Source organism: Mytilus californianus, unplaced genomic scaffold (genome assembly GCF_021869535.1).
Source record: "Mytilus californianus isolate M0D057914Y unplaced genomic scaffold, xbMytCali1.0.p SCAF_1, whole genome shotgun sequence".
Lineage (NCBI taxonomy): Eukaryota > Metazoa > Mollusca > Bivalvia > Mytilida > Mytilidae > Mytilus > Mytilus californianus.
This window is the reverse complement of record NW_026262581.1, coordinates 41,465,777-41,486,230: the sequence shown is the minus strand read 5'-3', so window position 1 is coordinate 41,486,230 and position 20,454 is coordinate 41,465,777. Positions and strand designations below refer to the sequence as shown.

Here is a 20,454-nt window from a genome sequence, read left to right as displayed (position 1 = left end):
AATCAGTAGACATTTTTATAATAAATAAGATGCAATTCTCATACATTGTAAAACAAAAGAAATTTCCTACAGTCACTTGTATATCAAAAGGATTTCTAAACATACCTTCTTCCATGTTTTCTTCTTCACTATCTATGAATCTTTCACCCAGTTTAAATCTATCATCATTACCATAGCGAGACTGTAATTCCATTCTCTAAAATTAACCAATAAAAATAAGTTTTAAAATATTAAACAAGATTGCAAAAGCTTTTTTAAGGGTGTAATGAACTAATCCTAAAATTAAAATAAAACCTCTCATTAATTTTTCTTTTTAAATAAAAATATAACATTCTTATATAAACTTGAAAGGAGTATATCAACTTAAAACTGATTTTGATGGATGAAAGGACTAGGAAAATATGGAATTCCATTCTACAGTCCAGTAACTCTAAGGAGTAGTTATTCAAATCATGTACACTGGACACTTTTAAAGAATTTGGCAGCAAATAACAACTTTTTAGACATTGTTTGGTACACATATGTTATATTATTTCCCACAAAATATTTCTTTCAATTATCAAATATATAAACTCTATTTTGCATTCTCCTAGATGTATAACCATATATCATTTTATTGATACTGTAGATTCAGAAATTATTGCATGCATTTATTATTGCTAATTTTGAAGAATGAAGAAAAATGTGAGTTTAATTATTGTGATTTTAGGAAAAGCTACATACAAATATATTTAGTTCATATTAGAATGCGAGTTCTTATTATTGCGATACACAAGTGACATTATTTGCATTAATAAAAAACCCTCACAATTATTTCTAAATTTACAGTATCTTAATAAAGAGACAAGCTCTTATTAATCCTAACTGGTTGAAGAAAACAATCTTTTAGAGATGAACTGAAAAGAAGTCCCTAAAAGATGAAGAAAACCTAAAAATAAAAAACAAGACTTCAGTTATTGTTGAGAAAGTTGAATTTCTGTTTTGACAGCTGGAATATATGTTTTTAAAAAAAATTCTGAATAAATTGAATGGCAACCAACCTTTTGTCCTGATTTGCCTTCAAACTCGGGTCGTATTTTGAACATTTTTTCATCGTTTTCACTATCTGTTGATTCACTCTCTGAATTATCAAATAATGCAGGAACATTCTTCTGGAAAAAAGTAACTATGAAATTTAATACACATGCACAGAATTCATATTTTAATGGGGAAAAAGTAGATTCACAAGTTTAATAACTCTAGCACTTTCACTCATCTGTAGGGACTGTCTTTTTTAGATTTTTCACATAGTGTTGAAATTAAAAGTAAAATAACAAAAATACCGAACTCTAAGGGAAATTCAAAACGGAAAGTCCCTTATCAAATGGCAAAATCAAAAGCTCAAACACATTAAACAAATGGAAAACAACTGTCATATTTCTGACTTGGTACAGGCATTTCCTTTTGAAGAAAATGGTGCAACACTTTGTGAACAATCTTGACAAGTCTGTATGAAAATGTAAGAGCTGGAATAATAAAACTGATTGTTATTGCACTAATATCAAGGTACTCTGTTCTAAGAGTCGTCATCTGAATAGCTTTACAACAGCAGCCATTACAGTTTTTTTTTTGAGATGTTTTTCTGTTGTTTGTTTACAATTGAAATATTGTATCATACATTAAGAACCTTATTTAGTGCCTATCAAATGTTAAGAGCAATATAAGCTAGCATTTTTGCATTACCTATTCGGAAATGTTCAGTGTATAAGGTATCATTTCCAATATAGTTTTGCAAAATATTGATGAATATTCTAATAATATTTTGCAAAGAAATCTACAGTAAATATTTGGTTTATCATAAATTTATACACTGTATATAGGGTTTTGTGCGTGTGTTTTATTTTCGCCATGTTTGGGGCAGCTAAAGAAACACAAATATTTGACCCAGCGTAAATTTCCCTGCATATTCCAAGATTTATTGCTGTTTATACGTTTTATACATTTTCATGCATAAAATAAAATGCTCCGCTGGGGCGCAGCTTGATACGACCGCAGAGGTCGAACCCTGAACAATTAGGGCAAGTATGGACACAACATTGAAGCTTGATACAGCACTGAATTTGGATTGTAATTAAATATTTGACATAGCATAGGTTTCTGACACAGAATGAATGTGGTCTAAGAACTTAAAAAATTTCAATTCACCTATTCAAACCATATCATTATTATTTGCTTTTATATATAAATCAGAAATAACCAATTTAAAATGGAAAATTTTAAAGAAAAAAACCAAAAAAAAATCCCCCCCCAAAATTTTTTGAATGATTCATCACCCCCAAACTCAATCCCAGCCTTCCCTTTGTGGTATGGTACCTTGCAGTACAATTTCAGAGAGATCCATACACTTGAACACAAGTTATTGTCTGGAAACTAGAAAAATGCTTGTTTTTTGGCCCCAAATTCCTAAACGTTTAGGGCAATTACCCCCAAACTCAAACCCAGCTTTCCCTTTGTGATATGGAACCTTGCAGTACAATTTCATAAAGATCCATACACTTACACACAAGTTATTGTCCTGAAACTAGAAAAATTCTTGTTTTTTGCCCCTTTTTGGCCCCTAATTCCTAAAACTTGGGGGCAATTACCCCCAAAAATCAATCCCAGCATTCCTTTGTGATATGGAACCTTGTGGTACAATGTCAGAGAGATCCATACACTTACACACAAGTTATTGTCATGAAACTAGAAAAAGGCTTGTTTTTTGCCCCTTTTTGGCCCCTAATTCCTAAAATTTGGAGGCAATTACCCCCAAAATCAATCCTAGCATTCCCTTTGTGATATTGAACCTTGTGGTACAATGTCAGAGAGATCCATACACTAACACACAAGTTATGTCTGGAAGTTACAAAAATGTTTATTTTTGGCCCCTAATTCCTTAACTGTTGGTACCATAACCCCTTAAATCAATCCCCACCTTCCTTTTGTGGCATTGAACCTTATGGTAAAATTTCATAGAGATCCATTTACTTAAACTAAAGTTAGAGTGCGAAAACCAATGTGTCTTCGTACAACGACGACGACAAAAACGACGCCAACGTCATGCCAATATACGACCGCAAAATTTGTTTACAGTCGTATAGAAATTGATATGTAATTTAACAAGAGTTAATTTCCTAATGCTTGTAGAGTAAGACTTTGGTTGGCATGCTTGCTTTGTTTGTATGAATGTTTGCTCAAGCATTGTAATTAAGATTGACATCTGCTACCAATATAAATAGGTGGAGTTAAACCTGTATACATTATACTTAGATTCCTTACCTCCAGGATAACATCCAATCAAATTTAAGTATTATGTATACAGGTATCAAATTTAAGTATAATTTATACAGGTTTAACTCCTCCTATTTATATTGGTTGCAGATGTCAATCTTAATTACATTGCTTGAGCAAAAGTTTATACAAACAAAAGCAACCAAGCCAACCAAATGTTGATAGTCATACATATAAAGTTTTACTACAAGTATCACATAAACTTCCAAGAAAATGAGATCAAGGTCAGATAAACCAAGCCAGAAATACATGTACACCTTACAATCATTCCATACACTGAATATACTTGATCTATTGCTTATAGTATACAGGAAACAGACCAAACCATGAAAACTTTATATTGACCAATGAACCATGAAAATGAGGTCGAGGACAGATAAACCCTGACAGACAGACATGTACACCTTACAATCATTCTATGGATCAAATATAGTTGACCTATTGAATATAGTATCTAAGAAACAAACCTAAACAGGAAAACTTAACATTGACCAATGAACCATGAAAATGAGGTCAAGGTAATGATATCTGCCAGACATACACCTTACAATCATTCCATACACCAATTATAGTTGACCTATTGCTTATGGTTTAAGAAAAACAGACTAAAACACATAAACTTAACATTGAGCAATGAACCGTGAAAATGAGGTCAAGGTCAAATAAAACATGACAGACTGACTTGTACATCGTAAAATATTTCCATACACCAAATATAGTTGACCTATTGCATACAGTATTAGAAAAATAGACCAAAACATAAAATCTAAACTTTAACCACTGAACAACGAAAATGAGGTCAAGGTCAGATGACACCTGCCAGTTGGACATGTACACCTTACAATCATATATACCAAATATGGTAGACCTGTTGCTTATAGTATCTGAGATATGGACTTGACCACGAAAATTTAACCTTGTTCCCTGATCCATGAAATGAGGTCAAGGTGAAGTGAAATGACAGACATGAGGACCTTGCAAGGTACACACGTACCAAATATAGTTAGTTATATTTTTACTCATAATAAGAGAGAAATTAACTTTACAAAAAATCTGAACTTTTTTTTCAAGTAGTCACTGAACCATGAAAATGAGGTCAAGGACTATGAACATATGACAGACGGAAACTTCATAACATAATGCATCTATATACAAAGTATGAAGACCATGTCTTCTACCTTCTGAAATATTAAGCTTCTAAGTAGTTAGTTAATGCTGCCACTGCTGCCCCGATGCCGAATCACTAACTCTATGTCGAGCTTTCTGCGACAAAAGCCTCAGCCTCGACAAAAATCAAATAAATCATGTTGTCTCGTAATTTTCACAAATATGCTTCAAAAATGCTCTGAGAATTTTAATCACTTTAGTGATGGTATAACAATGTCTAGCATGTTGCAATGTACATGTACATGTTTACTTTCCTTGATAGTTCTCATAATTATGCGTATTTTAGTTTGTAGTACTCATATTTATTTGTTATCGATTATATGTAACTCAATCAAGTTCATGTTATTTACATCTTTTACATTGATTTTTTGTGTGTATTTTCCCATTCAGCGAAAAATAATACACAGTGAAAATTTAACCTTCCTATTTTGTCATTAAATTGCAAATAAAGCAGACATGAAAAAAATCTGATATTCAGTACTTCAATTATCTTCAATTCTACTTCTATGAAATCTTTTACTGATATAAAATGCATTATCTGCAAGGACAATTTTATTCAATTTAAGAGTTGATTTTACCAGGAACTTTAATGGTGAAAAAATGTATTTCTTCAAACATCTCTTGAGGGAAACAAATGTGGATTGTGTCCACATGTGGATACAGATGATGCCCCCGCTTGCATATCATATAGTTATAAAGGGACATAACCGAAGAACGGTAAAAGTGACGCTACCCAAATTTGATCTTGATCTGAGTTTTGTGGTAATAAGCATTGTGTATAAGTTTTATAACATTTGGTTGAGACAAACTAAAGTTGGAGAACAGAAAAGAAAAATTCAGCAATTTTTATGTTTATAAAGGGGCATAACTCAAGAATGGTAAAAGTGACGCCACCGAATTTCGTACTTAAACTGTATTATGTAGTAATAAGCATTATGTATAAGTTTCATAACATTTGGTCGAGGCAAACTAAAGTTAGAGAACGGAAACAAAAAATTTGTACTTGATCTTTGTTTTGTGGTAATGAGTATTGTGTATAGGTTTCATAATGTTTGGTTGGGGCAAACTTAAGTTACAGAATGGAAACTAAAAATTTAGCAATTTTTCGATTTATAAAGGGGCATAACTCAATAATGGTTAAAGTGACAATACCCAAATTCAACTTGATCTGTGTTTTATCAGTGGAAGGCAAAATTAAACATTGCATTGTATAAAGCATTGATTGTAGTTGATTCAACTATAATCATGGACAAAGGAAGATAACTCCAATTTTCAAAATTACTTGAATAATGAAATTGATATTTTTAGAAAAAAAATTAAAAATTTAGCAATTTTTCCATTTGTAAAGGGGCATAACTCTAGAACAGTAAAAGTGACACCACCAAAAATTCAAACTTGATCTGTGTATTGTGGTAATAAGCATTGTGTATAAGTTTCATAACATTTGGATGAGGCAAACTTAAGTTAGAGAACAGAAATGAAAAATTTTGCAATTTTTCCATTTATAAAGGGGCATAACTCTAGAACGGTTAAAGTGACGCCACCAATATTCAAACTTGATCCGTGTTTTGTGGTTATAAGCATTGTGTATAAGTTTGATAACATTTGGTAGAGGCAAACTTTAGTTAGAGAACGGAAACCAATTTTGGGACGTACGGAGGGACAAGGGTAAAACTTAATGCCCCCTCGTCTTCGGCGGGGGCATAAAAAGTTACATCTCTGAGAAAACTGGAGCTTGCATTAGTCTATGCAATGTTAGGACCTGTATATGTGTGCTTGATTAAAGTTTTACCTTTTCCAAAGTTTTACTATTCACTGCTTCATCAACATCACTGTCATCTGTAGAATCCTCTTCTTCATCCTTACTTTCAATGACCTGTGAGGCAGTGCTATCACTGTTACTGTCACTATCACTGTCACTATCATCAAATATAATTTTCTTGTTTGACCTAGTAGATGCATCCTAAATATTAAAAAACAAAAATTACTTGCAGCCTAAAAGATAAATATAAAAATAAGAAGACTTCAAGGTTTGTTAATCTCTCATCATATTAATGATTATTACTATTACAAATCGTTTACTGTTTAATAATATTACATTAAAATACATTTTATTATAAAAACTATTCAGATAACACCAACATAAAATTGCTCTGAGGAGAACACTGACATAACTTTATCTTTTAAACTTCTACATTCAATTTTTAATGTGTTCTAAAATCTGTATCTCATGATACATTTTCTGAGATAAATACTAAATGTTTTAAATTTCTAAACTATATGTGAATAAGTTTAAAGCAAGAAGACTGTATGTACATATATTTTCATCTGTAACACATTGTCTACATAATTGTCATGATTGTTATATTTTTAATTTTATTTAATTCTATTTAACATAATGCTTAAAACTTAAAATAATCATATCAAAGTGTTATTGATCATTTTTACAATGAATACAGATTATAAAATAATATAGCGTGTTATAAATATCTCAAACATGTCAATTGGGTTTTAACTCATGATGTAAAAGTCAAAATTACTGAAGGAAAGAACTTGAGGTAGCTGAACACACTGGAACAAGATAGTTAATTTACATGTATGTAGGAAAATGACAAGAATCAAATTGAGAATGGAAATGGGGAATGTGTCAAAAAGACAACAACCTGACCATAGAACAGACAACAGCCGAAGGTCACCAACAGGTCTTCAATGCAGCGAGAAATTCCCGCACCTGGAGGCGTCCTTCAGCTGGCCCCTAAACAAATATATATACTAGTTCAGTGATAATGAACGCCATACTAAACTCCAAATTGTACACAAGAAACTAAAATTAAAAATAATACAAGACTAACAAAGGCTAGAGGCTCCTGACTTGAGACAGGCGCAAAAATGCGGCGGGGTTAAACATGTTTATGAGATCTCAACCCTCCCCCTATACCTCTAGCCAATGTAGAAAAGTAAACGCATAACAATACGCACATTAAAATTCAGTTCAAGAGAAGTCCAAGTCTGATGTCAGAAGATGTAACCAAAGAAAATAAACAAAATGACAATAATACATAAATAACAACAGACTACTAGCAGTTAACTGACATGCCAGCTCCAGACTTCAATTAAACTGATTGAAAGATTATGTCTTCATCATATGAATATCAGGCACAATCCTTCCCGTTAGGGGTTTAGTATCATACCATCATAACATATATGAGAAGAACATAACCCGTGTCATGCCAACAACTGGTTTTTAAATAATTGTGTTTAGTGCCGATGCAAAGACCCTATAAGTGAATCAATATTAACGCCAAAATATGCAATCTTTAATGACCTGACAACAGTATCGTAACTATATCCCTTCTTAATAAGTCTATTTAAAGGTTTTGTTAGCTTAAGAGGTGAATACTGACATTTTTGTGCTTTATAAAGAATATTTCCATAAAAAATTGGATGTGAAATACCTGAACGTATAAGAAGTCTGCATGTTGAGCTATATTTACGAATGATGTCCTTATACCGATGATAAAATTTAGTAAATGTTTTGACTAGTTTGTGATATCGAAAACCCTGGTGTAATAATTTTTCAGTAATACAAAAATTTCTCTCGTTAAAATCTAAAACATTGTTACATACACGAGCGAATCGTACAAGTTGAGATATATAAACTCCGTAAGATGGTGACAAGGGAACGTCACCATCTAAAAATGGATAATTAACGATAGGAAATGAAAAATCATCTCTTTTATCATATATTTTAGTATTAAGCTTTCCATTAATGATATAGATATCAAGATCGAGGAAAGGGCAGTGGTCATTGTAAGTATTAGCTTTATTTAAAGTAAGTTTTTTTCCACCTGGACTTTATTTCCACTTCTTTCAACAATATCATAGAGGCATGAAAAATAAACATGGATATCTTTAACTTCTTCAACTGTTCAAGATACATGTATCTACAAAATGATAAAAATGTTACTTTGACCTATAATTATTTACTTTTTACACATTGTGACTTGGATGGATTGTTATCTCATTGGCACTCATACCACATCTTCTTATTCATATTTAAACTAAAAATTACCTTTTTTTTCAGAAACCCCAAATTGGGTTTCCCGATTAAAATACATGTATTACTCATGCAGCTATTTGTATACTTACAATATTAGCTAAGGCATTCTGAATGGCAGACTTTTTAGCAAGGGTTTCCTTTTGTTTCTGCTTTAGAGATTCTAATCTCTTCTCATTTGTGTCTTTGTTAGGTTTCTTTTCTTTCGTTGTGCTTTTACTGGAGAAATTTTGTGTTTCACTCGTTTTTTCCTTTAATTTGTCATCATTATTCACAAGGGACTTTGATAATTTTTCATTTTGAATATTTTTTCCCTTTAAAGGTTTACTTGTTAAATCATTTTGGAAATTAATAAAAGAATCATCGTCTTTTGCTTCATCTTCATTCATATCTGATTTTCTTTCAATTCTAGACTTGACATTCAATTTACAATTTTCCAAAACTTTATCTGTCTTCTGACTAGAATTTTCTATTTCATTCTTTTTCACCAATGGAGCTTGTTTTGCAGGTTCTTTCTTATTCATTTCCTTAGCCTTCTGCGACTGTTTCAATGCAAATTTTTCAAAGTCACTCTCATCACTGTCGTCTGTTGAAAAGTTTTCACTTGAATTTTCATTTTCATGAATTTCTCCTTTAATCAAACCACTAGAATATTCACCTACTGTTGATCCATCAATTTTCCCAGAATTCTTTCCTTTAGATGAAAGCAATGGAGAAAATTCAAAAATGTTGTTAAACATACGATCTGTATCTTCTATGGGTGACATACATTTTGACTTATTTATAATTTCATCAGTATCAGCAGATGATGCAGAAACATTTCCATCATCATCTCCATGAGGAAATATTTGTGATGGTGGTTTTTGTGATTTTTTCTTCATGTCTTTTAACACCAAAGGTGTTACTGAACGTTCTGTTTTATTAGATTTATTCTTTTGAATCAATAGGTCTTCTTTTTTACTTTCAAAATTATCTCTTGTATTATGACAAGGACTAATTTTTACGTTTGGAGTTATTTTAGTATCAAATGCTTTTGCAGGATTACTTTCTAATCTGTTTGTACCCTTGCAAGTATCTGATTCAGTCTTTTCATACAATCTTTTAGTTCCCTTAAATGGCTGAATCTTGGGTTTTGACTTTTTTTCCTGGACATAGTTACTTGTAAGTTCATTGTAATTACTGAATCTGAATTTGGTTACATCAATGTTTTCCATGTTGTCTTTCTGAGAAATTTTACCATTTTGCTTGGTTTTGGAATCAGATACATCTAAATCAACATCACCACTACAAGAAACACTTTCATCACTGCTTACATCTGAGTTATATCCATCAGATGATTCAGACAAATATGTTTTTGAAAAAGACTTTGACCTTGAATCCTTCAGTGATTTATAGTAAGAGTCTGAATCACTGTTGTCACTGTCAAATGTCTGACCAAGCCGGGAAACAACTGTATCCTTAGATACAACCTCAAAGTCAGGTTCTTTATTCAAATTTTCTGAACGTATATCAGTTTTGTTGTTTAAGTATTTCTCCTTTAGCGCCTCAAAGTCATATTTTTTCTGTTTGTTTGGTTTACTGGTCCATTCTGGGAATTCTCCCTTTCGTTTTCTGACAATCTCGCTATCAACATCCTCGATTTCTAAAGTAAGATGTTTCTTAGTTGACACAGATGTTGTCTCTTCTTCTTTCATTCTTTTCACATTGTGGCAAAACTTTGATGGGTCTACTTTTACCACTTACAAATGGTTAAGGAAAATTTCTGAAAAATCTTGAATTAGGAACGGCAATATAATAACATATTACTTTGGAGATGACTGTATTGTATGTTAAACTTAATACTGTGGATTCATTTTTAATCATGGAGAACCAATTTTCATGGATTTTGTTGGTATAGATGAACCACGAATTTAAATGTACAACGAAGTACAAAATTCGTTTAAACATGTATGCAAACTCTGACAAAACCACGAAATCAAGTCTTAATGAAAATACGATCATTCCCCAATCCATGAAAATAAATGAATCCACAGTAGATGTAAAGGATGGATTTTGGCGTGACAAACTGGTTTTTTCAATCAACATATAGCTGAAATAATAAAATGGATATTTGTATTTCTTAAAAGAGAAGCAAAAGATACCAAAGGGACATTCAAACATTCAAACTCGTAAGTCGAAAATAATCTGACAATGCCATAGCTAAAAAAGAAAAAGACCAACAGACGAACAACAGTACACAAATAAAAACAACATAGAAAACTAAAGACTGAGCAACACAAACCCCACCAAAAACTGGAGGAGATCAAGATTAACTTACAAATAGCTAATAATAAAGTACAGTTATCCTCATTCTTTTGCAATACTTATGTAAAAGTTTCCTTTTATGTGGAGATAATTCAACTGTTCAATATCAAAAATTTAAACTGCTTCCATGTAAACCCTGATTCAAGATTTACTTAATACTTTAAACTATATATAGGAATGGATTGGTACCCCAAAACTTATTATGCACTCTCAATTCAGGTCTGACAGTGGTTTATGACTTCAATGTCTACAAAGCTACTTTCTCTTTTAAACAAGTAAAAATCTGTTTACAAAGGATATCTTTTTCTTGTCTTTATTCCTGATATACACTACTGGTAATACTCTCCCATACTTTCCAACAACCCAGTTCTGCAATACACAAATAAATATCACATCTTTCACTATACACAATTAACACCTGGTATATAAATAACTAAAGATTCAGTGTGTATGCCAATAAGACAGAGATCCAATGCAAATATATATATTTAATAACAACAGGCTGTCAGATTGACAGCAAACTAGATTTTCCTGCATGAAAATGATATTTGCAAAAATGGACCCTTAAACAGTATCAATAAAAAAAAAAATGATTTTTTGTAGGGTTCAAAAATGGAAAGGCCAAAATCAATCTTGACCTCCTATTTATCATAAGTGACATAATATTGGAATTTACAGCTCTTTTCATAATGCTAGCAAGACAAAGGTTTGTTTGGCTTGCTTGCTTTGTTTGTATCAATGTTTGCTCAAGCATTTTAATTAAGATTGACATCTGAAAACAACATAAAAAGGCGGATTTAAACTTGTATACATTATATTTAAATTTGATTGGACATTATCAAATAATCAAATTTAACTCCGCCTACTTATATTGTTTGCAGATGTCAATCTTAATTACAATGCTTGAGCAAACATTTATACAAACAAAGCAAGCAAGTCAAACAAACTTTTGTCTTGCTAGCATTATGAAAAGAGCTGTAAGAGAGTATATAAGTTCACACATTTGTTCAGCAGGGGTGAGTAGGCAGAAATCATGAAGTCTATAATGAAGGAAATATGTTTATGAGATTATAACCTTATTCAATATGAAACCATAGAATCTTGTGGTTACTCCGATAACTTTTCAGAAACCCACTTTCAAACAGTTGCTGTCTTGTTTTTTCAAAGTATCACAAGATTTTTATCTAAGCCTTTTCAGGTTATCCCACGGACAATGCTCTAAGTATCACTTTCCACTACTTAAAGGTCTATAACTCATTAACAATAAAAGCTAAAATCATGAAATTCAAACTTGAGTTTCTTTTAGTCACAGGAAACAACATATCTACATTTTAAAAGATTTCGTCAAAGCGTTTTCGCTACTTAAAGGTCTACAACTCCACACTGATAAAAGCTAAGATCATAAAAATCGAACTTGACCTTCATTTAGTCACAGGAAACGACATATCTAAATTTGAAAAGATTTTGTCAAAGCATTTTCAAGTTATTGCACAGTCAATGCTCTAAGTATCACTTTCTGCCACTTAAAGGTCTAAAACTCCACTCTGATAAAAGCTAAAATCATGAAAATCGAACTTAGACTTCATTTAGTCATAGGAAACAACATATCTAAATTTGAAAAGATTTTGTCAATGCATTTTCAAGTTATTGCACAGACAATGCTCTAAGTATCACTTTTTGATACTTTTTTAAGGGTCTACAACTCAACAACGATAAAAGCTAAAATAGTGAAAATCAAACTTGACCTCAGTTTTCTCACCAGAAATTTGGGATAGCATCACATTTGGCATAAATAATATAAATTGTATGTTTTTAATGTCATTTCTCGCATCGCGGCGATGCTCTATTTCCTTTAAATATAATGTTTATATTGTTCAAATCATAACTGAGTTTAAACAGCTGTTTCAGTTTATGTCTTCTATATTCATTTATAGCAGAATAATGTTTTTCCTCTTGTCAGAAACTACCAACTAAATAATAGTACAAAAAAGAACTTTTTTTTACATCAAAAAGGAAAAAAAAGTATCATATATCAATAAAATTTCAATTAAAAAACTATTCTGTTTATCATGTTTATGAAATTCATTGTTTCCTGGGACTCAATGTATTAGTCCCAGTTTTTTCTTATCAAAAAGATATGTTTTTAACAATGTTAAGCTACTTTAATCAGCAAATTGAAACAATGCATTTACATAAAAATAAATACATTTAACAAGGAGATATAACAAAAAGTCTGTTAATGCGTGTGGAATGCATAGTTTTCCCTTTTGGGATCATTATTATTCTGTTTGCTGATTTAAGAATGTGGATTTTGGTCATAGCTGGTCCGCTTCCGATGAATCCTGCATTCGATCCGTAGTTTGTATATAAATATTTCAATGGCCGCCGAGAAGAAAAATTGACGAAAAATAAACAATGTTTGACAAGCGATTTGGAATGAATATGACGCTTTTAATGCAATAAATGGATGAAACATTAACAAAAGGCAATATTCATCACGTTCTAATGAAGTATCAAACTTATTTTGCCGAAAATCAGAATGTTTAATGTACACTCTCGACAAGTACCGGAAAGGAAAGAAAATACTTCTTTAAAAGTTGTTAGTTTGAAATAACATACGACCAATCTGTAAAGTCAGTGCTTTCACCTCTTTTCGAAGGGAATTAACTCGTTCATATCTTTTTGAATATTTTTACTTATAAATGAAAAATTGCTGTTTAATCGACATTGCGAAATTTTACAACTTGGTTTGGTCAGCCATTTTGTCAACATAGAGGTACCTCAGGTAGTTTTTTTCTTCTCTTGGGAGACGGTTATGTCATGGTGCAAACGTAGATTTCGAATTTATGATTTTCTGATTCCATTTTCTCAATGTCAAAATTTGCAATTGGACCACATGTTATTAGTCATGTCGTAATTGTCAGCTTGAGGTATTTGTATCCAAACAGTTATCACCCAAAGGGCAATTAACACCTATTTAATCACTCTTAATTGCCTCTATTGTCAGACATGAATGGATTACAATTAAAGGTGATTTAATTTTCATGATCACAAGCGGTAATTAGATGAAAGTTTAAAAATAAGGACATTCATTTTGCGGCAATGTATAGTGACAAGAAAAAATAGGATAATCAAAATAATTATAGCGTCGCGGAAATTTTTATAACGTCACAGACAAAAATTATAGCGTCATGGTGCTGCGACGCTAAAACGGCCCGGGGAGATCACTGGACCTATATCACAGGACATCTAAATTTGAAAAGATTTTGTCAAAGCGTTTTCAAGTAATTGCACAGACACTGTTTGGCAGCCGCCTGCCCAGCAGCCCGACAAACATCAACAAATTAATAACCAATTTTTTCCTTTGGAAATCCGGTTAAAAAGAATAGATATCTATATAATGATGATGGATTGGTGGTTATGTCCAGTGGCAAAGATTGCATGCATATCAGGACGAGAACATATTAATGCAATATGAATTTGAACCATGCTTTGTACTAGTCTTTTTTCCAGAATTCTTTATAAACTCCAAATTATATAATACTCAGTCTTAGACTGACATGCTGAGTTACATTTTTAATGTGCTAATTAAGAAGGTAACATTCTACAGACAGACATTTCACCCTACTCAGACCATAACTTTGACTATACTGTAAGCCACCCGAGAGTATCCTGTCCTATACTGGGCAGTTTACATACGAACACTCATAAAATGCAGTATCTGCTCCCCGGAGCACCTCAGTTTGTGTTTAAATATAGTTCCTCTGTTTGGTTAATGTATGTGTATTAAACGGCTTCCTTTGTATTTATTTGTTACTGTGCTATTTGTGTTGCTAACGGCTTTCCATAGTTTTTAATTTCGAACGAGCGTCCTCCAGCTCAAGTTGTTTTACCAGTGTAAATGCAAATACTTTTTGAATGTATCCAAGTTTGATAAAATAAAGTGATCTTTTCAATGCTAACAGTTTTATTTGCTGAACTGTTAAAAAAAATCATATAACATTATATGATTTTATATAAATAAACAATAGCGTTCAAGTGTACTGAATAATAAATCCTAAAATACATATTTGTGGTGTCCGACGTGGTGGGAGATAGCTTACTGTACAAAAGACGGCTATTTAAACTTCATTATGTTATCCTAATTCTCACCTAAAGGTTATTACTGCTTTATTTGGAAATTTATTGTTTTCTAGGTTCAAACTTGCCGCCAGCAAAACTTTGGGCTATCTGCCATTACTGAATGCTCACACGTTTATATACTAAATTGTAAGTGTCACGTGACATACTAATCCAATGGTTACTTGTCCTTTCCGGGTAGCCGGAACTATACAAAATTACGATATTGAAAAACATAGAATTGAAATCATCTGGAGTTGTCCTATGATTGTCCTTATACATAAAATATTAAAACAAAGCTATAGCATCTAAAATATCGATAAAGAAGCTTGAAATAAACAATCGGACACCACTGCGCGCGCATTGATTTAGCAGACGATCTGCGTAAGAACATACAAAGTAAATAACATATAACATAGTTCATTACAACCATCTAAATATTTACAATATATTTGTGTCCGGCAGGGTATACTTATAAAATATTAAATGTGTGGTATTAAAAATGCAATATTAGATCAATTGTCCAGGGGACGAATTTGTATCAAAAGAGATAAAATCAACGTTTCATTCCCCACAAAATGGCAGACGGCAAAATCGCCGGTCAGTAAACAATTGCAGTTAAAGTATTTCCCTATGTATACCAGGCATATCAGACGTTTAAATATGAATATTTGGTTACCAGAAATGATCCTTAATACGGGAATTACATGATATATAGCATGAAGAAGGTAATCCATGAGTAATTACATACATTCCCTGCCGTAACACTTGTACACAAAAAATGTAAACAATGATAAAATCATTTCAAATTCCAGAGCTTTCACATAAAATCAGTTGCTTTACTGGATATATATCACCTTTGTACCAACATATGTACACACCTTACTTGTAAAACTATGTTTTAGCTAATGAAATGCCTCCCCCTGTAATTTATTGGCAAAAAGTGAAACTTTGGCCTGTGAAATCCATAAAAAAATAGTAAATTAATGCCATATCTTTGATTTCAAATGTAAAATGTTTCTCTAGCTCGCTGCAAGCCAAGTTACTATGCGTAAGAACACAACCGTTAAGTTTAAAAGATAATATTTGGTAAAAACTTGAATTTTGACTTGTGATCATAGTAATAAGTATAGTGGATTACTGCCACAATTGTAAAAAATCATTATAAAATATGTGTCAGTCTTGCCACAAATTAAGTATTTACTTATAAATTACACCGCACAATTTAATACCTATTTGTTTCAGTATAACATTCCCCAGTACCTTACACTTCCCCCACCTTTAAAGACAATGAATTCTCCTGAATTGAAAATTTTAGCACATAATTATTATGAAGTTTGAGATCTAAAATGTTAGTGTTCAATGTCTTCTCCGAGTCTCAAGGGAATATCAAGAGCATCTATTCTCTTTATCACATCGTCTGTGGAGTTATCTCTCTCCTTCACTGCAGTTTCTAACATCTTTAATGTTTGTACAGTTGATGTGTCTTCTTTGTCACTCTTTATTATATAAGCCAAAGCTTGATATAAATAAAACCGAGATTTGGTTGCCATTGTGTTTTCTTCACTTCCTGTCGGTGTTTTTGTGCCTGGTAATGCTAAAAAGTGATACTTGAGTAGCAACTCTTCCTTTGTGAATTGTAATTGCTTTCCCGAGTTCAACTCCAGAGCTATACTGGCATACTCCCAATTAAAATACTTTTGCTCTGGAGTCATCTTTTTCCAATTTTTAGGTGGCCAACTAACAACTGCTGGGATGGTAATCAGTGGGATGACTTCTTCTTGATTCCACTCCCTTCTCCCAGCTGGGAAAAGTGGCATGCCACCTTTCCTCAGAAGTGTCCTTGCCCGTTCACTTGCGGTAATGTTGCCGTTTAGAGTTGTACAATCTGTGCCCCGATCTTCTGATGCTTCCAGTTCCTTTCTTTTACTTTCTTCATTGTGTTTTTCTTCTTGTATCCTCTTTTCCTCCTTCAACCTTTCTTCTTCGTCCTGTTTCTGTTTTTCCTGCTTCCTTTTTTCTTCCTCCTTCCGTCTGATTTCCTCCTCCTGTTTCTGTTTTTCCTTTCTCTTTAGTTCTGCCTCCTTTAGTCTGACTTCCTCGTCCTGTTTTCGTTTTTCCTGCTTCTTTTGTTCTTCCTCCTTCAGTCTAATTTCCTCCTGTTTCTGTTCTTCCCTTCTCTTTTGTTCTTCCTCCTTTAGTCTCATTTCCTCATCCTGTTTATGTTTTTCCTGCTTCCTTTGTTCTTCTTCCTTCCGTCTGATTTCCTCCTCCTGTTTCTGTTTTTCCTTTCTCTTTAGTTCTGCCTCCTTTAGTCTGACTTCCTCGTCCTGTTTTCGTTTTTCCTGCTTCTTTTGTTCTTCCTCCTTCAGTCTAATTTCCTCCTGTTTCTGTTCTTCCCTTCTCTTTTGTTCTTCCTCCTGTAGTCTCATTTCCTCATCCTGTTTTTGTTTTTCCTGCTTCCTTAGTTCTTCCTCTTTAAGTCTGATTTCCTCGTCCTGTTCCTTGTCACCCTTTCCTTGCTTTATTTTCTTAGCCTTCTGTTCCTGGTGGTTATTCTTTTTCTTTCTTTTCTCTCCATTTTTCTCTCCTTCATTCTCTGTCTTCTTACTTTTCTTCTGGCTTGTTGCTTTCTCGTTCAGAATCTCTGGTTCTTCATTGTCACTGTCATCTTCCAATATAATATCTGAGGTTGATGGTGTTTTAAGTGGTGATAACGGATTTGTGATGGCTTTTGTCTGTTTCCCTGGGAAGAGTTCATCGGACGTTTTTATGTCTGCTATATATTCCTCTGATATGGATAGTTTCCTAGCTACTACCGGCGTCACTATAGACTTTAATTTACCGTCTATCGAGGCTGAGAAGGTATGTGATCCTGCATACTTGGTGTTTACCAGTGCCGTCATCCTCCTTATTAAAGCATCAAGCATTTTGTGATCTCTTAGAACCAAGTCATTCAAACTTATCTGATAGAATCGTATAGACACTCCAAGGTCTAATTTGAAGATGGCTGTCGAATCCCCAAGTCCTAATGTAAGTTGCTGGAGGGCCAGCCCTTCATAAATGGTGGGGCGTGTTGGTGAATATGACCCATTGGTTTTCTCCTGCTCAACCTCTTCCTCCTGCGTACCTCTAACCATTTCCCTAGGACACTTCCAGCCTTGAGTCCAATCCTCCTTCTTCCTGTTGGTGTTTCCAACCCTGTTTAGGAATTCTAGGACCTCAATCCTGGCTTTCATGGCCTCTTGTGAGTTTTCATTTGATGGTGAGATTACCTTTGCATATGTCTCTGGGTAATTCGACATCCAAAACCCATTGTTCTCACTCAAGAAACTGTACGGCATGATCTCTATTTTGCTGCGGTGGTTGGCCATGATGTGCTCCTTCAGGTCAACCATCCTCCTGTACGACTTCTCTTCAGGACACCAAACACAAACGACTGAAAGCCGTTTGTGTGGGGCAGCTGCCAGATGGTTCTTTAGTTGTCTCCTTGTCCTAAACGTCATGGGACACAGCCAACACTTCACCTCCACTTGTGATGATGGTCTCATTCTGAAATCGAATCAAATCTTTAAAATCCCTCCACCATTTATATAACATATACAATAAAAGATATGTATGTAGTGTGCTGTTGTGTGACTATATTTGCTTATGTGTTTTAAAATCCTCCCCCCATATGGCATATGCTGGTAGTAAATGGATCAGCCTACATTTCAATAAAAAATATGATATCCACCCCCTTGGTCTCCCTATTAAAAAAAAATCTCAAGCCTCCTCAAGACAAAAAGTTGTCGTTAATTGCTTTCCGCCGCGCAGCTTGCGCATAAAATAAAACGCTTGGCAGTACAGTTTAATCTGCCATTCCCCTGGCAGGAAGGATCATCCTTCCCTTACAGCCAATAATATGTCCTGAGAAACAATGGCCATTTGTCTCCCTTACATATTCTTCCAGAGTGGATCCAACTCTAGGAATTCCAACATGACTTTCTCCAGTCTGAGATAAGTCATACAGTTACTCCTAAACATAGTAACTCATCAAAACAATTAAAAACGTAACAACTTGTACAACTAATTTCGGCTATTCAAACAACAACTATGAAAGGCATCTCAGGCCTTCCTACTGGAGAACCAAGTGGGCGGATTTCGTCCTTGATAAGGCAGTAGTCTATCGATGTGGTAGACCTTCCCTGGCTGTTTCTTTGACCTTTTCACAAGGTAAGTGATGTCATCAATTTTCCTTGTGACAACATATGGTCCTTTCCATTTTAGTGTCAACTTATGACAAATTCCTTTTCTCTTTGATGCATCATAAAGCCATACAGCTTGACCTATTTGTAATTCGCGCTTTACTGCTTTCAAGTCATAGTGACGTTTTTGATACTCAGAATTCTGCTTAAGATGTTTCCTAGCCAGTACATGTGACTTTAACATAGCGTCCTGTAATTCATTTATATATTTATCCGTTTCAGGGGTAGTGGATTCATCTGGTCCATCAGGACGTGGAATAACAGCTTCCATAGGAAGAAATATGTTTCTGCCAAACATCATCATGTTAGGGGTCTGTCCTGTGCTGGCGTGGACTGATGATCTGTATGCCATCATAACCTGTGGCAAAATCTCATCCCAGTTTCTCTGATCATTTTGACAATAAAATGTTAGCATGCTTAGCAGTGTCCTGTTAAATCTTTCAACGCTTCCATTAGATTGGGGGTGTTGACTTGTACTTCTAGTTTTGTCAATTTTGAGGAGATCACACAGATCTTGGAACAGCTTTGCTTCAAAAGACCTTCCTTGATCAGAGTGAAGCTGTAATGGTGAACCAAACCTACAAATAAATTCATTCACGATGGTCCGGGCAATGGTCAGGGATTCCTGGTCCGGAATAGCATATGCTTCAGTCCATTTAGAAAAGCAGTCACAAAGGACAAGAACATAACGGTTTTGTCGTTTTGTTAACGGAAGTGGACCAAGAATATCAATCGCAACACGTTCCATAGGCTCGCCAACCAAGTATTGACCTAATGGAGCCTTGTTTCGTTTAAGTGATTTCCTAGCAGCACATTGGTCACATTCTTTGCAGTACCTTGTTATTGAGCTTCTCATAGCTGGCCAGTAAAAGAGCTGCTGGATCCTACTTAGCATTTTATCTGGTCCTAAATGACCTGCAGATGGAACGTCATGGAAATACTTAAAGACTGTCTTTTGGTGTGATTTTGGTACCAGGAGCTGCAATTTGAAGTTGTCTACATCGTCTTTATCAGAACAATAAAATTTTCTATAAAGCATGCCATTGTTTATTGTCAGCCTATCCCATTGTCGCCATATTGTTTTCTGGTATGATGTTCCTTTTGATACTTGGTCCCAGTCAGGTTTATTTTTCTTTTCTTGAAGATATGTCACAATGAGTGACATGTCTGGGTCTTCCAATTGGCATTGTCTAATACTGTCAGGGTCCCATCCTTCTATGCAATAGCCACTTGGTGTAGCACTAGACTGAT

The 20,454-nt window shown here is 33.7% G+C and overlaps 2 protein-coding genes across 3 annotated transcripts in view; both read right to left on the bottom strand.

The window, feature by feature from the left end:
• The window catches only part of LOC127701705 (nucleolar protein 8-like), a 56,585-nt gene that overhangs the window by 16,126 nt on the left and 20,005 nt on the right, over positions 1–20,454 (bottom strand). For both annotated transcript variants that reach the window (XM_052205714.1, XM_052205712.1), the window contains exons 6-10: positions 11,138–11,206; positions 8,626–10,272; positions 6,269–6,439; positions 1,041–1,151; positions 106–196 (exon numbers count right to left, since the gene is read on the bottom strand). In XM_052205714.1, the coding sequence (XP_052061674.1) occupies positions 106–196; positions 1,041–1,151; positions 6,269–6,439; positions 8,626–10,272; positions 11,138–11,206 (2,089 nt within the window). The remainder of the gene's footprint in view (positions 1–105; positions 197–1,040; positions 1,152–6,268; positions 6,440–8,625; positions 10,273–11,137; positions 11,207–20,454) is intronic.
• LOC127702127 (golgin subfamily A member 6-like protein 1) lies at positions 14,490–18,193 on the bottom strand. The gene has a single exon (XM_052206216.1). It carries the CDS (start codon positions 18,094–18,096, stop codon positions 16,309–16,311), a length of 1,788 nt encoding a protein of 595 aa, XP_052062176.1. The 5' UTR covers positions 18,097–18,193; the 3' UTR covers positions 14,490–16,308.